Genomic DNA, 16,521 nt, shown 5'->3' on the forward strand with positions numbered 1-16,521 from the left:
TTAAAATAATATTACATAATGGTTTTATTTATGAGATATTAATAATACTACATTGATACACTATAAACACAAAGGTAATAAAATCAACCTACAATAATAATTATTAGTAATGGTAACTGTTATTAGAAAAATTTGTCAATGCTAACTAATACATAATTATCACAACAGTTTTGAATCTGAAGCCGTCAAACAATAAAATATGACTTGGAATTATTCAACAACAATGATTACTTTGGTCATTATTTACACTAATTTGTTCACTATGAATTATGACTAAATTTGTAAAATAACAAAATGAAACAAAAATTACTTCACATCTGTGCACTGGGTACGTTAATTCTCTGCCTCGGTACCCTGAAACATTAACAAGAATGTTAATTGTCTTATTATGGCCTCAAGAATGACTACCTACTTTAACAAAATTGTTGACATTTGTGAAAAGGAAGGCCAGTAATTTTATTCTAAAAGCTTCATAAATATTTCACAGTTGCAATAATTGTTATAATATATCAATTTGTTTCTTATTGCAATCACCTTAAAGTTGTTATCGAAAAATAGCTAGAAAAGTTTATTAATCGGTAGATATATATTCAAAAGTAATGAGAAAAATAAAATAAAAAATTAAGATGTATCGTGGAGTTCTATATACCAAAAATACGTGTCAAATTCGGTACATTTCTATCGGGTGGTAAGAATGAATGACATAAGATTTATTATCAAAATTACGATAAAAATGTACGTAAATCTATTACCTAGGGAAACGCTAAACGTTAATTGGAATTTATTATATCCTTATATCTTTTTTTTCAAATTTAAAAAACATCGATTTAGAGGTTAGAAAGCATGCAATTAAAATCGAAACATCTCGGTTCAGACTTAATTTATCGCAAAAAACGATTAGCGTTTCTATTAAAAATATTATTTAATAATTTTTAGGCTAGTTATTTAAATTTAATCTTGTATTTTTGTATATTAACGAATCGATTGTAAATAAAATGAATATTTGACAAGACTTTATCGACATATGCTGCTAACGCGGAAATAAATCGAACTATTTTTGAAACAGTACTTGCATAGATTAAAAAATACATACACACACACATACATTGAAAATAAAGGTTCGCCAGGTACGAAGACAAAAACTGTGTTAATTCTGCTGTCAATAATTTTTGTTTGCGATATTGGAGCATATGTCAATGGACTACATATATCAACCTCCACTTTCTGAAATAGTGTTGTGTAATTATTTCAGATATTTATTACTGTTTTGACGTACCTACCTTTTATAAAGCGATTTTAAAATAAATATAGTTTCATAATAATATAAAGAAAGCATACGAGCGAAAATGCCTAAGATACTTCTGACACACATCAAATTTAATCTTTGTCTAGTAACTGTACAATTTATCCATATTTATGTTAAGTGTTTAAAATGTTATAAGTAAAAAAAAAATCGTCTATTCACGTGGTAGTCGCGAAAATTATGAACAATATACAATGTTAAAAATAATAAGAATTGTTAAAATTTCTAGTCACAATATTATTCAAAGACAAATTAACCCGATCAAAACAGCCTCGACAAACTTCCACTTCACTAACTTTTGTTCTATATGTTTATCCTGGATACAGCGGCAAACACATTTTGAAAATAGCCGATATACTGGATTATTTGTTAGTTTGGGTTAGTTTAAGTTAGATTAGGTAATCCTAACAAATAATCCAGTATATAGGCTATTTTCAAAATGTCTTTGCCGCTGTATCCAGGATAACCGACTTGTACCCTAATTTTAATTACATACATACTATTGTACTATATTTGGGCCATCAAACGTTCATTCCTGTCTACGGCCTTAAAATTATTATCTACGTGCCTATATAACTGTATGCCGTCCTGTCAAAAAGTGGAGGTTGATAATTTAGTATGTAGAAAATAGAAGTTATTATTAGTCTCCATAAAATATAGGGTAAACAATTCAGTGAATGAACACATAAGAGGTGAATTTGAAAATAAATTAAATTAAAAACGATTAAATGAACTAAGAAAATTATAACAATAGGTAGGTACAATAAATTGTGTATAACCGTGGTATTACTAATTTTATGCCGTGATGCTTTGATAGTTGAACTTTTCATAATATTTGGATCACTATTTAGTTGCTCATTTATCTGCTACATCATAAAGTCGTAAATATTGTTTTTTTATGAAGCAATCATAAATACAAAAAATTAAGATCTACTTTTCAATCATAGTAGATACCTAGGAATATGGTATAGGTGTTGATAATTTTTAATTATTTATTCGAGATCTTCAGGGAATTACAAAAGTCCACACCTAGAAACCACTGGGCCAATAAGGTTTCTTTTTATATCTCCAAATCCATTTCACTTACACATTTATAGGTAAAATAAATACAACTATCTTTTATTTTATCTTGCACTGTTCTTTAAAATCGACATTAGATTTTTTCAAAGAAATAACGTTCTGTCTTTTTCTTAGAATATTATGTAATCAGTGGTGCACTTCAAATTCTAAATTTTTTTCTTACGTTTTACAATTTTTTTTTTAATTTGTCACTTATTTTGTCCTTGGGTTTGCTTATCAAGATTTGTTCGCATGTTTATTTACGTTTTTTCTTATCTCCAACTTCTTTTTTATTCAATTCGTTGCGTGTCTTACTTTATTCTTATCTCAGATATAGTTAGTTAGTTAATACAAACCGTCCACTCTGTGGAGGCCCATATGAACCCATTAGGATCGGACATGGTTGAAACGAAATGAATTGGGATGTCTATATAATATCGACATTGTCATAATTATAACTACAGTCGAACTCGGTTATTACAATCTCGGACATAGCGAGATCTCGGATGTAATGAGGAAACAGTCGTTGACATTTGGTATATGATTTTCTCCGTACATTTTTATTCACTGTTATAACGAGATACTTATCGGATATACCGAGCTAAAATACTGGTAATGTGTTGATCGTTTAAAGACATTTCGACCCTAAGCAATAAAATCCGATCGGACAGGATGCCGCCGGGGACAGATTACGTTTATGACACTAGTTAAGTGTCTAATTGTTGTTTTCGCCGACAATAAAAATACCTATTCTCTGATATAACGAGTACCGCTTATAACGAGCACATTCAGCCGGTCCAACCTTCCTAGTAATAACCAAGTACAACTGTATATTCCTTATTTTGTTTAATAATAATTCGAATGGCATTTGTTTTGCTATTCATTTCATATCATTCTTTTATTCCACCTCTAGTAGAAATTCGATGTAATTGTCAATTGTACAAGATTAAACTCAATCTTATAAACATTTGTACTTAAATGTTCATTTACTACTATAAATGAATTTTACTGTAGAAAAATATTTATATTAATTCGTATTGACAACGTAAAAAAATCTGGTTCATTGACTGGACAGGATACCCTTGTATTGCCACTGTAAAAAAAACTACGGTAAACAAAATGTAAAAATCATAAACACTTTAAATCAAATCAAATAGATATGTTAGAATTGTAAATATTTTATGGGGAAAATATTAATTGTAAATATTTTTACATAGGTAAGTAAATATATAATAAATTTAAATGCATTTTTATCAAGCTTATGATTTTTAATATGTGGCGACACACAATATTTTATTTTATATTTTATTGCCATCTGGTTGCGATCGACGAAAGTTTTTAGTAACACATTTTTAGAAATTCATGGTAGATGCCTGTAGATGCCTTTAGATGGCGTTGAAGTCACATTTGATCGTAAATTGAGGCAAAGAATTCGCCTTAAGATAAAAAAAAATAATAGTCACAGGCTACTTGCCAAAATCCTAATAAGAAGTTATTGCTAATTTTAAATATGAAAAAACCAATTCATGTAGATACACATGTATATGAATCCAAAACAAGAACGGATATCACTGTACTTTCTTTCAATATTTGTATGCATCTCTAAAAAGTCTTCTTCAAACTGCCAAGCTATTAAGATGGGCGGCCCTCATAGTCCGATGTGCAAGGTACTAGCTTCACATACCGGGGGTTCTTGTGATGAGTTTCACTATTGTAATTGGTACCCTCGTGGCCTGTTGTAGTGATAAAAAAAGATTACGTCATAATACATAATTATAATGAAAAATGTCAGATATTATCTTTGCAATCGATACAGAACAATATTTATAGCTACTGTTATCAAAATTCTCTATAAAGTTTTTAATTTCTATATTGTACTTATATTGCAAAAGTGAAAATTATGATGTTTTTGTAAATATTTGTCATCCATATTTATTTGGAAAATGAACAATTTTTTTGTGAATTGGAGATCTTTGATCAATAGTATAAATTATATCCAATGATAGGTCGAAGAACAGACAATCCTTGGAATGACATAGGTCGACAATGATTGTCCACTGATAAAATTCTTTTATCTCATGAAGATGTGTCTCACTCAGCTGACTGCATGCGTAGAGCAATTATTAGAAAATATGTTACGACCAGAATAGGTTGCGCCTTCACGTAGAAAAAAAAATTCCATACTTACCCAAATTTCGGAAGAAAAAAAACGATACGTGGTAATGGTATTGTATCGAAAGAAAGTATCTATATCTACATGAAAATATCAGGATCAAATGATACTTGTTCGAAAGGGATGTTTACTGAAAATAATTGCTAAATATACTGATATTTACCGATAATTTTGGACTGCCAAAATTATCAAAACTTTTTTGATAGCTTTATACACAAGAGGTAAAAAATATCTTAAAGATAGACTTAGATGGATCGACAAAATAGTCAAGTTTTGCGGAAGTACATGTCAGTGCAACGCACAGAACTGAGAGCAATAGACTCAGCTCGGAGTGGCCACATCCGCATCAAATAAAGGCATAACAAACTAATTGCAGACATGGTTAAAGAAGAAAGAATAAATATTAAAATAAATTATGAATGTGGTATGAATTATTTTATCCTCACAAGCTTTTAAAACAGGATTTGAAAGATACAGAAAATATTGAAAATAAATAACATAATACAATACATATTATGTAGGTATATAGCTATTTTACACCTGTGCTAAAATTAACGAAATAAGAATCTATATTTTTTAATGTTGCCAAAACATGAGGTCCCTTATAATAGAAATATTCACCTTATCCGTATAATTTTCCTGGGATCCGATGGATGTATCAGATCAGCTTTATTCATCCAGTTGTCATATTTGTCGTCCTCCCTCATCTTCCTCCTGTCGAAATAGCTGATGACGCAGCTCACCGGGATCCAAATGATGGCCGTGACCAGGATAACAGTACCTACGATATTGTCTCGGATGAAGAGTAACACTTTGTTGATGTTTATGTCTTCAATGATGTCCCAGAAGCGCTCCACTACGTCCTGGATTGTCTTCTCGCATAGACCCTGAATCAAACACAATTACATTTACATATATTCATATTAAAGTTAGAATGACACATCCACTTGAACAATCCATACCTTGTTGCAAAATCCTTGTATGCACGGAGTCCCGTCAGGCAATATATCTTGCTGGTCGACAGGAAAGCAGGTCTCGTTCATACTCATGCGGCAGCACCTCTTGCAAGCGTCGGCAACTATAAAAAAACAACAATAAAACATCTTCATTATATTATGTAGTGACATTTATTTTAAGCAGAGGCTCTCCCTTTTGGATGGAAGTAAAAGATTAATTAACAAAGAAAAAGAATCGCAATACACTCTTACGGTAGCCAGTGATAACACAAAACTAACAGCAACAGTTTAATCTTATCAAAAGTAGAAAGAGATGTTTGGTAAATTTCAAATATTATGATATTTTTGTATGGAGAGCAGTTCAATTTTAAAATTAGGTTACTTGAAGGAACTATCGGCCTGCTAGTTTCTCATATTGAAATTTCATTACTTACAAATTCTGACAATTGCATCACATTTATGTTCACTTTACAAATACTCATTTTTTTCACCAGTAAGTCAAGACTATAATATTTTCATAGAATTTAATAAATAATCAGTGTAAAAGGAAAAGGGAGTTGATTCATAAAAGTTAACAATCAGTTAAAAATAAGTAATGCCAAATTAACCACAATGTACATTATATGCATAAATGGGGAAAACGATTAGTCAAATTACTCAAATCAATTAATAAATTTCACACAAAAACATACAGTCCAAAAATCAATCTTTGTTTGGCTCTACAGAAAAGTAGTGATTTTATATTTTTTTTGCCACATAGAAATAATACTAACCCACGTCACACATGCAGCTCTGCATGCCCTGCGTCTCGCAATAAGGCACGCATCTTCCCCTTCGACAGCGACCTCGCTCTGCGCATGCCGCACCATCCGACACGGGTGGGGCACGAGGGCAGGCAGCAGCCATCCCCGAGCATCTTGCCTCTCTCTCACACGCAGCGTACGCCGCCTCGCGACAAACTGCGCCAGCCGACACAAATGCACAGCCCAGACAGCACGGAGAGTTTTTGTCACTGTTACAGATATTGAAAGGTTCATAATTCTATTTTTCAATTAAGATTAGTGCGGTTTAACAGTATCATCAACAAATGATTGATCACAAAGCAGTAAAAATTGCATTTTTGTATTTGTAATGTCCCAAGCATTTTTTGAACTCATCCCATTTTATGATTGCCATGTAACCAGTGATGCACAAAAAGGCATTTTAATACGGTGGAGGCGAATAAACCATTTTTCTTTATTCAAAGAATCATGAGATTTAAGAATGTAACATTGTTTTATTGAACATACGAGGGTGGGTCAATAATTCCTTAGAAAAAAGCATTAAAACAGTTTTTATTTTTGTATTTTTTTTTTATTTCTCAACATAATCTCCTTGGAGCTCAATACACTTGGTTAGACGTTTCTCAATTTTTTTTAAACCGTCAGAAAAATAAGTTTTCGGAAGGTCCTCAAAATAAGCATTTGTCCGATCGATGACTTCTTCATTTGAAAAAAAACGTTGTCCACTTAGCCATTTTTTTAAGTTTGGGAAAAGGAAAAAGTCACTGGGGGCTAAATCTGGCGAATACGGTGGGTGGTCGACCAATTCGAACTTCAATTCTTCAATTTTAGCCATTGATCGTAAACATGTGTGAACACGGGCATTGTCCTGATGAAAGATGATTTTTTTCCTGTTTAAATGAGGCCGTTTTTCTTCAATTTTGTTTTTTAGCTGGTCCAATAAAGATGCATAATAATCCCCTGTTATTGTTTTTCCTTTTTCCAAATAGTCAACGAAAATAATTTCACGTGCATCCCAAAATACAATAGCCATAACCTTACCAGCTGATTTTACGGTTTTCGCCTTCTTTGGACATGGTTTGCCTTCGCAACCCACTGCTTTGACTGTTCTTTCGTCTCGGGAGTATAGTGGTGTATCCATGTTTCATCTACAGTCAGAAAGCGACGAAAAAATTCATCCGGATTGCGTTGCATGAGCGACAACAGGGCTTTAGAGGCCACCACCCTATTGCGTTTATTGTCGACTGTGAGCAAACGCGGCACCCATCTTGCAGAAATATTTTTCATGCCCAATTTGTCATGTAAAATAGAAATGACGCTACCTTTTGAGATCCCTGTAACCTCAATTATCTCACTCAACTTTAATCTTCGGTCACTTAACACCATATCATGGATTTTATTGATCATTTCTGGTGTAGTCACCTCTACAGGACGTCCTGAGCGTGGTTCATCCTTTGTTGATGTACGACCACGTTTAAATTCATTTAACCAGTTATAAATAGTTGTAAGTGAAGGAGCAGATATGCCGTGAACTAAATCCAACTCATTTTTTATTTCCTTTGCTGTTAACCCTTTTATATTAAAATGTTTAATAACAGCTCTAAACTCAATTTTCTCCATTTTCCATTTTTCCATTTTCCACAAGCAAATTTTTTTTTTAAATGTACGAGAAACACACAACAACCCGACCAATCTGATTGAAACTTCGCAGCATACTGAATCGGTAGTGCCGCTGCATAAAAACAAACCGCTTACAGTACTAGTCGCGCCACCTGTCGGCTTTTCTAAGGACTTATTGACCCACCCTCGTACATAATTTGAAAACACTTCTGAGAAATACATGACCACTAAAAAAATCTTTTTGAAAATTCAATACATTGATTTAGAATACAAAAGCCGATTGTCAATAAGAAACGCAATTTAGAAAGTGCTTCAGAGAAAATTGTAAAAAATATTAGTTAACTTTGTCGCAATTAGATAGGACACGTACAGCTTAGTGGTCAAAACATGTGCGCAAATACCGGAGGGTGAAGGTTCGAATGCTATTGGGTGTCATAATTTTTTCTAATGGTTATAAATATTATTTCTCATAAGCGATTCCAAATTACACATTTTGCACTAGGTTTACATTTACTTTTAAATCAGCAAACATTTTAGTTGGTTTCACATCACTAACCTTTGTTTGTTTACTGTCAAACATTGCACTAGTCTTTTCAAACCTTATGTGGTTAAGGGCTGTTACGAACATATATCCTTTCCGCTTAAACATATATTTAATTTAATCATAGCATCCAGCACTTTTCCTGATGCATGGAAAATAACCCGCCTAAGGCCGCTTCATAAAAAGGGATCTAGATCAGAGATCTCTAACTATAGGCCAATAGCAGTTCTTTCGGCTCCATGTAAATTATTTGAATCGATATTACATATAAACATCAACCGTCAAATAGACTCTCGCCTCTCCGATTCGCAGCATGGTTTTCGACTTAGGCGATCCACAGTAACAAATCTTATAGTGTATAATAATTTTATTTCAAATTCTATGGATAAGTCAATTCAAGTTGATTCTGTGTACACAGATATTTCCAAGGCATTTGATCGTGTTGATCACGATATTTTATTACAAAAGCTTTGTACATTTGGCGCGTCATATAGTATAATATGTTTTTTTGCTTCTTATTTGAAAAATCGCCGTCAATTTGTTGATTACCATGGGAATGAATCGCGGATTTTTAGAACAAACTCTGGTGTTCCTCAAGGTTCAAATCTTGGCCCAATTTTGTTTTTAATATTTTTTGATGATATTGTCAAAGTTATAACCAATTCTTCTTGTTTGCTATTCGCAGATGATCTTAAACTTTTTCGAACTATTGAAACCCCATTATGCTGTGCGATGTTGCAGTCTGACCTAGATGCTATCTCGCAATGGTCTATCTTAAATAAACTTGAATTCGCTACCTCCAAATGTAATATTATTTCATTCAATCGTTCAAGGCACACCTTATTGTTCCCATACACATTGTCTGGTATAATATTGAGTAGGGTAACGGAGATAAAAGATTTGGGAGTATTGTATGATACAAAGTTCACTTTCAATCAGCATATTCTTAACATCAGTACTAGATCTAGCAAAATGCTTGGTTTTGTTATGAGGGTTTCAAAATCATTCGAAAACGTCCGAGTGCTACGTACATTATACGTATCATTTGTGTTGAGTATTCTTGAATATGCCAGCATTATTTGGAGTCCTAATAGGTTCATGCACACAATTAAGCTGGATCGAGTCCACAATAGATTTCTTAGATTTCTCTACTTAAGAACATACGGGTTCTTTCCTTATGATAATGACAATAAAATGAATTTCCCGACTCGTTTTCTTCTGGGTATGCTATCAATGCAATCCCTGTCTACCCGAAGAGTGATTGTTCTTTTAAAGCATTTCTTTTTACTTCTTCGTGGGTTCATTTACAATCCGCATATACTGGCAAATATTAATTTTCATGTTCCCACCAATATCACTCGCAGCTCCACGGTCTTCAAGATACCTCGTCGCAGGACAGATGTTATGTTTCATGATGCTGTGTATCGTGCAATTAGCTTATTTGATGGCACCATAAAGGTTGATTTGTTTTTTATTAATTATATAATGTTTGTAGACGTTTTAAATAGGATAAATTTATAATTGTATATATTATCATATTTCTTTAATATTTACACATGCTGTCTTTTCCACTTTCTTGTCATATTAGTTGTTATTTGTAATTAAGATATTTTTATATATTTGTATGTATTATGTATTATGGCGCATTGGCCAAAAGCTGTAATGCCGTAATACTCTTTTTTATAAATAAATAAATAAATAAATAAATAAACTTTTCTTAATCTGTAATATTGTAATCTTTTTGTAATATTGTTTATTTAACTTTTAATAACTTTATACTAAAACATTGTTTTCCCACTTTCAGCTGAATTCTCTGATTTTCGGTCGGTAAATCGATTATCGATTTCCCAGACTAAATTTTACACAAAATAAATAAAAACGTCCTTATGAAATTTCACCCGAAAAAGATGCATCTTCAAATCTGTTACTCTGACAGAGAGATACTGGTAAAAAAAATTGTTATTAAATTTTAGATCATAATATTATAGATCAGCGATCCAAGATTAGATTTTTTTAAAAGGGAGGCGTAGTAACATAAAGTTTGGAAACCACTGTTATAGACAATATTTTTTATTATTTTACTATTTAGTTGATGACCCCCTACAAAAGGTACCTACTATATTATATTGTCTTTTATTTTATTTGATTAAATGAGTATCATAATTATATACTCAATATTTATACCTGCAAACTGCTCCTTGGTTTTTCCTCAGCTTGCAATTTTTATCGCAACAAGCATCATTGTCTTCAGTACCTAAGCATAAGAATTATAATTTGTAACAAATTTAGCATAACATCAATCTATCAATAAGCATTTCACTTGTTAATTTTAAATATTGCAACAAACCCGGTAGCAAATATAATCATTGTGACAGTTGGTTGGACCGTTTTATTTTAAAAAATCCAGAATGTTTACATTCCTTCGTAAATATGTAATACCTAGCAATCCTGCGTCACATTCTTCATCACCTTCTACTCTTAAATTGCCACAGAAACTCTCTTCTGGCTCAGAAAAGCACCTTCCAGATTTTGCTTGGAGAACTTTCCTGATGGAACGGAGACTGCACGGTGAAAATCTCTGAAAATAAATACATTTGTTATTGCTATTTTAACCCTTTCAAAGCGTTACGAATCCCGGTTTAATACAACAGTGCGCGTTGTGATTTCAAGCATCAATAAATCGTAATTAATGTCAGTCAAGCATACACAAATAGAGTGGTAAAAATCGTTGACAAGTTTTATGCGACTCTAAAAATAAACATTCGTCGCCTAAATCTGATAAGAAATGACGAACAAGATTGCTTCATAGAAAAAGAAACCGGCTTACCCGAGTGCCGCCATGACAGTGACGAATCGGCGCTGAACAAGTGCGTCGATGACATATGATAAACACTACAGTATTATTAAGTCTACCGGCTACCCAAACCACTTAATAAATTTTGATAAATAGTTATTTACACCCCACTTTTAAATATTATTAGTTTGTTTTGATAATTAATCATGACGCTATACCTACACTAAACAGAACAGATAAAATCAACACCAATGTTCTAGGTAATAATATTTTTTTAGCACTTCAAAATTTCAATAATTAAACTTTTCATGATATTGTTTAAAACACGGGTGTACACATAACGGCACATTACACTTGGAACATATTATATATCTTAAATACTTCCGAAACTTATGCATTCGTGATTTCGGCGACGGTTCTTGTCTTTCAATGTCTTCTGTATAATAGGTAGTTATTTGTTTCGATTACGATTCTGTCCATTATAATATTTGAATACAAAAAATGTTCAAAAAAATCTATTTCTTTAGAGCTATCTGATAAATTTGTGTGCGGCCTGACTCCAGAAAAGAAATCATCAAATTCGTGAAACCGGTATGAAAGGCCCAGTAGTCCACGAAGACAGATCGTTACTACTGATTACTATTTACATTTGAATTATTGGCCGCGGCATTAGCACTTTCTGATGGGGCACTGGAAGTATCTGAATCATCGTAGTACTGATTTTCACTCAACTCACAATCACAAAAAATCGAACAAAATATACGTAGCTATCACAAAATGTTTTTAATTTTTCCGATACAGAAATTTTCGATTGTGTGAAAATGTTTATTCACTTAATTCAATTCACTTGACGTATCTTTTCTTAATAAATGACTGATAACTCGGGTAAATAAATAATTTTTGTCCGTTTTACCGAAAAGAATAACAAGAAAATAGTATTTAAGAATCTTAGTCAATGATAAACAAAGAGAAATATTAAATCGCCTCGTATATTTAAATTAAACCTTGTTCAAATTATTTTCCGAAGCTATTAACTCAAGGATAATAATATTATACTAGCAGCTAGACAAATGAATGCAACCTCCAAAAGCATTCCTTTTGTAAATATGTTTTTTAAATTCACTTTGATCAATGTAACTTTCAAATATTCAATTTAACAGTTTACGCACCAAATAGTTTTTCAATCACCAAAAAACAATATAACATATTATATCAGGCGGCTCTCGTGGAGCAATGTGTAAGGCGTTTGCCTTCCACCCGAGAGTTTCTGGGTTCGATTCCTGGGATATTTATGTGTATTTCTCAAAGCCTGGGTGTTGTGATTGGATTGTTCAAAATTACTAACAACCACCTTGTACGAAAAAGCAAGGACATGGTTATTAATAATTCAAAAAAAAAAAAAACATTTTATATCGCGAACTCGTATGGTTACAAACACGTCAGTAAAATGTCTTCAGCGCACATGCACTGATTAGCGATCCGACCAATATACGCGGCAAATTTGAAGTGACCCGATGAGTGATATTTTTTTAATCCGAGACACACTCCCGAAAAATATTTATTTAAATTAGATAGAACAAAAGTTTAGGCTATACATCGACAGATGTCAGGAGAAGGATGATTTTTGAATAAATTAAATCAATATTCGAATTTTTCGCTCCTGGCTAAAGCAGTACTAGGCAAACGAAAATCGAAATGACTTTAGTCATCTGCCGCGCGGATGTCTAAGGTCAGTTGCCGCGTAAGAAGGGTTAAACATTTCATTTAGAAGAGTATGCCGTGATATCTACATACATAATACATTAATGCTATTGACTGATTATACCTAATGGAAATTGAATTTAAATTATAATTCATGAGAGTTTTGTACTATTCCATAATGCTCCAAGAAACTTATTACCACCTACGTAATGTTGACATTCTCAATTCTTCCGATTTCTTTACACAACATAAATAATTTCGTAAACTTTATTTTGCAATGCCATGCACTTGAAAAAATATGAAATAAATTTACCTTGTTATTGACGTCGTATCCGCTGACGCTGTACGTGTACATTAGGTAGCTGCCGCCCTGGCTAGCGGAGGGAGAGCATTCGGGTATGTCCGGGTCGTGCTCCGACCCCCAATTGTGACCAAACTCATGAGCCGTCACAAGATCCGCCTCGCGAGTTATCACTCGCTGCCCGTAATGATTGCGACTCGAACTCAGTCCAGAGTTCAAGTATAGAGTGTACCCGTTCTTAAAGTATTCTGTGTACACACATTACAGAAAAATATTAATATCAATAACATGGCATTAATTTGACAGGAAAATTAAAAAAAAAAAACATAAAGCAAATTGTTGATATAAAAACATTTATTTTGTTTATTTTTTCTTAATATGAAGAAAAAGTTATTATATATTATAATTATTTATATTCCTTAAACTTACTTTGAATTAAACAAAATATTTGATATTATTGGTTATTTTGAAATGAAATTATCTATCTGTTAAGGTCCTCAAGTAGGCCTGGTCCTTAAAACCTCAGATGTGACAATTTTGTCAAAATAGGATTTGTTATGTTTGGTGCTAATTTATATTAGACTACATAGATTAATAAAAACCTCAATGTTTTGGCAACCACCAAAATTAAAATATAATTAATTAGAACAACCTCCGATTTAGCGTATTTCATTTTAATAATACCATAATATCCTCCAATTTGAGTAGTAATCACATCTGAGTTATTTACAAATACTCAATGACGGCAAACCGTTTATTATGTGTTATTAGTTTTTCTCTCTCCTGTAAAAATTTAATTTTGTCACATCGGAGGTTTTAACAGCTCAACCATGTGTTGTAAAAATAAATTGTGGTCTTTAGATGGCGATTAAAATTTGTCTGTATTATTAGAACAAAATGTATTCCCATAAAGAAAAAATAGGGAATTGGTCAACAGACCAGTGCAGCTATTCTTAACAGTTATTACTTTAGCATGTTTTCATTATTTTCATTGGTCCAAATTAACACGGAAGGCATTCCATACGCAAGGCGGTTATCTAAAATAATTGGTAAATTCGTAGACATGTTGGTTAAATTCGAGTATTTTCTTGCTGGCGGATACGCCCAAACCTAAGAATTTTGTATTGAAACGTCTGACATCATATCAACATAACCTACAATTGCGATTGCAGCACAATTGTAATTGCAATAAAACAAATATTATGTTACTACAGTAAAACCTTATTAATACGAATTCCATGGGACCGAAAATCGAAAAAAAAAATTGAATTATGAATTATGAAATGTATGGAGGAAAAATATTAAAATTTTGAAAAAAAAAAAATTTTGATTTTCATTAATTTTGTTTCCGATCATGGATGTGCCTACCGAATTGGGTCACAAAATGTCAGGATTATTTTTATTACCTTCTTAAAATAAGTCATTTTTGGTTTTTTAAAAAAAGTCTGTCACAATTTTATTTTCAATGACTGGCTCATGAAATAGTGTACTTTATTATGATTTATTGAATATTTTTGTATGCCAGGGACTTTAAAATCATTTCGAATTACGAAATTCGAATTAAAGGTATGGTTTTATATGAAAATAATGTTCAAGGGACTTTTTTTTCGGGAAAATTTCGAATTACGGCGAATTTAGAATTATCAGTGTTCTTACTAACGAGGTTTTACTGTACCTACTGTTACTAGCCACACGATATTTGACAGCTCGCGGGGAACTATCAATTAAGACGGCAGCCGTGATATAATTATATTTCAAAAGAGTCAGATCTTGCTTCTTAATATGTAAAATTGACATAATCTATCTCGCTTTAAAAGTTAACAAAGCCAAGAGAGGGCCTGTTAAAAGATAGCACTTTTTGACAGTTCAGACAGTTAACTTATTAACATAATTAACCGGTTGAATACGTAAAGTGATAAATGTGATATATTTATCACATGTAACTCTTTTTGGATGTTAAATGATATGTTAAAATAGCTGCGCAGGTTCCATTTAAGTCCACCGCCATAAGAAGCGATCTCCCCTTTGTAACAAGAGCATAGACAACCAAACCTTGTAGGCGACTGTAGACAATGCGTAAAAGTCATGCATTTGAAACAATTAAATTAACAAATATTTTTACTATTCACAATGAATTACAATAAAAACCTATGTATAGATACTATAACCTTTTTTATCATTGTTAGATTTAAAAGAATAACCTAAATACATACACACTGATTTCTATTGTAATTCGTTATAAATATAAAAATATCTGAAATTGTCAAACATATTGCTAAATTCTTTAAAATATATTATTTTGCGCATTAACTAAAAAGTTCTATGGCCTATGCTTCTGCCAAATAGTAGAGGTTAGTTCCTACTGTCATGGAACTAGATCTGTTGATCAGTCCAAAAAATACAAAGTACAGGATAAAATGACTTGTTATAAAATAATATTTGTGCAAATGGAATTATTTCTTAATCACATCAGTAAAAAATACTATATTCTTGTTTTAAATACACTATATTTTAAGAAATAGTATAGTTATAGGAAAACTGATTTTTTAATACAAAAAATAATTTAATAAAGTAGAGTATGGGTAGGTATACTTATATTTAAAACATAACAAACAAAACAGAAATAAATATAACTCACAATTTATAAAATAAATTCCTTCACCAAAAGCTGGAATAAATAAATGAAAAGAATATAATTAACTATGTATTGCGACAAGGATAAAATAAAATAAAATAGAGATTTAATGTGCATTAAAGGATTTTAGGTTTCTATAGTTCTCTATATTTCATCAGTCTATTTTGAGGGTTTTCAACTAAATCATATAAAATTTTCCAAAACACATTGGAAAATAAAGAGAAAAAAACATAATATGGATGTCTAATAACAATTAAAAAGCATTTTTACAATTATTATAGAACAAAACGGGTGACATTCACAAAACAAAAATAATATTTGATCGACAGAAATACAGGTATGTTTAATTTATTTTTCACCTGGTGTACAAATTCCACCCACGGAATTTCGTCTAGGCGAACCGACATACGCCAGACCGAGAATACCACCTTCAAATTTTAAGTCGGTGAACAAATGAGCGAGACAGAAGTCTTTGTGCGAGTACTCCCGGCTAAACACCTATGCCATTATAAATAAGTATGTTAGTAGTGGTAATAATATTATTTGTTAGTAGGAATGAGTAATATATTGACCCAAACATAAGTATATTTTTAAAAATTACCCTTGACCATTCCAGCCTATCTCACGAATTAAAAGCACGCTTTACGCAATACTTG

The 16,521-nt window shown here is 31.9% G+C and overlaps 1 protein-coding gene across 3 annotated transcripts in view; it reads right to left on the reverse strand.

Moving 5' to 3' along the window:
* The window catches only part of Tace (ADAM 17-like protease Tace), a 32,275-nt gene continuing 15,754 nt past the window's right edge, over positions 1-16,521 (reverse strand). Inside the window, exons 9-16 of one of the 3 annotated variants that reach the window (XR_015070428.1) lie at positions 13,243-13,478; positions 10,874-11,012; positions 10,619-10,688; positions 6,265-6,503; positions 5,498-5,613; positions 5,157-5,422; positions 3,799-4,095; positions 1-534 (exon numbers count right to left, since the gene is read on the reverse strand). Coding sequence is in view for 2 of the 3 variants with exons in the window: in XM_085945036.1 (XP_085801162.1) it covers positions 312-354; positions 5,157-5,422; positions 5,498-5,613; positions 6,265-6,503; positions 10,619-10,688; positions 10,874-11,012; positions 13,243-13,478; positions 16,225-16,363 (1,248 nt within the window). In the remaining variant the exon portion in view is untranslated. Of the gene's footprint in view, positions 535-3,798; positions 4,096-5,156; positions 5,423-5,497; positions 5,614-6,264; positions 6,504-10,618; positions 10,689-10,873; positions 11,013-13,242; positions 13,479-16,224; positions 16,364-16,521 lie in introns of all 3 variants that reach the window. The other 2 variants (XM_085945036.1, XM_085945035.1) reach the window with 2 other exon arrangements.

Source organism: Rhyacophila brunnea, unplaced genomic scaffold (genome assembly GCF_057557595.1).
Source record: "Rhyacophila brunnea isolate RB1 unplaced genomic scaffold, BYU_Rbru_1.0 scaffold_18, whole genome shotgun sequence".
NCBI lineage: Eukaryota > Metazoa > Arthropoda > Insecta > Trichoptera > Rhyacophilidae > Rhyacophila > Rhyacophila brunnea.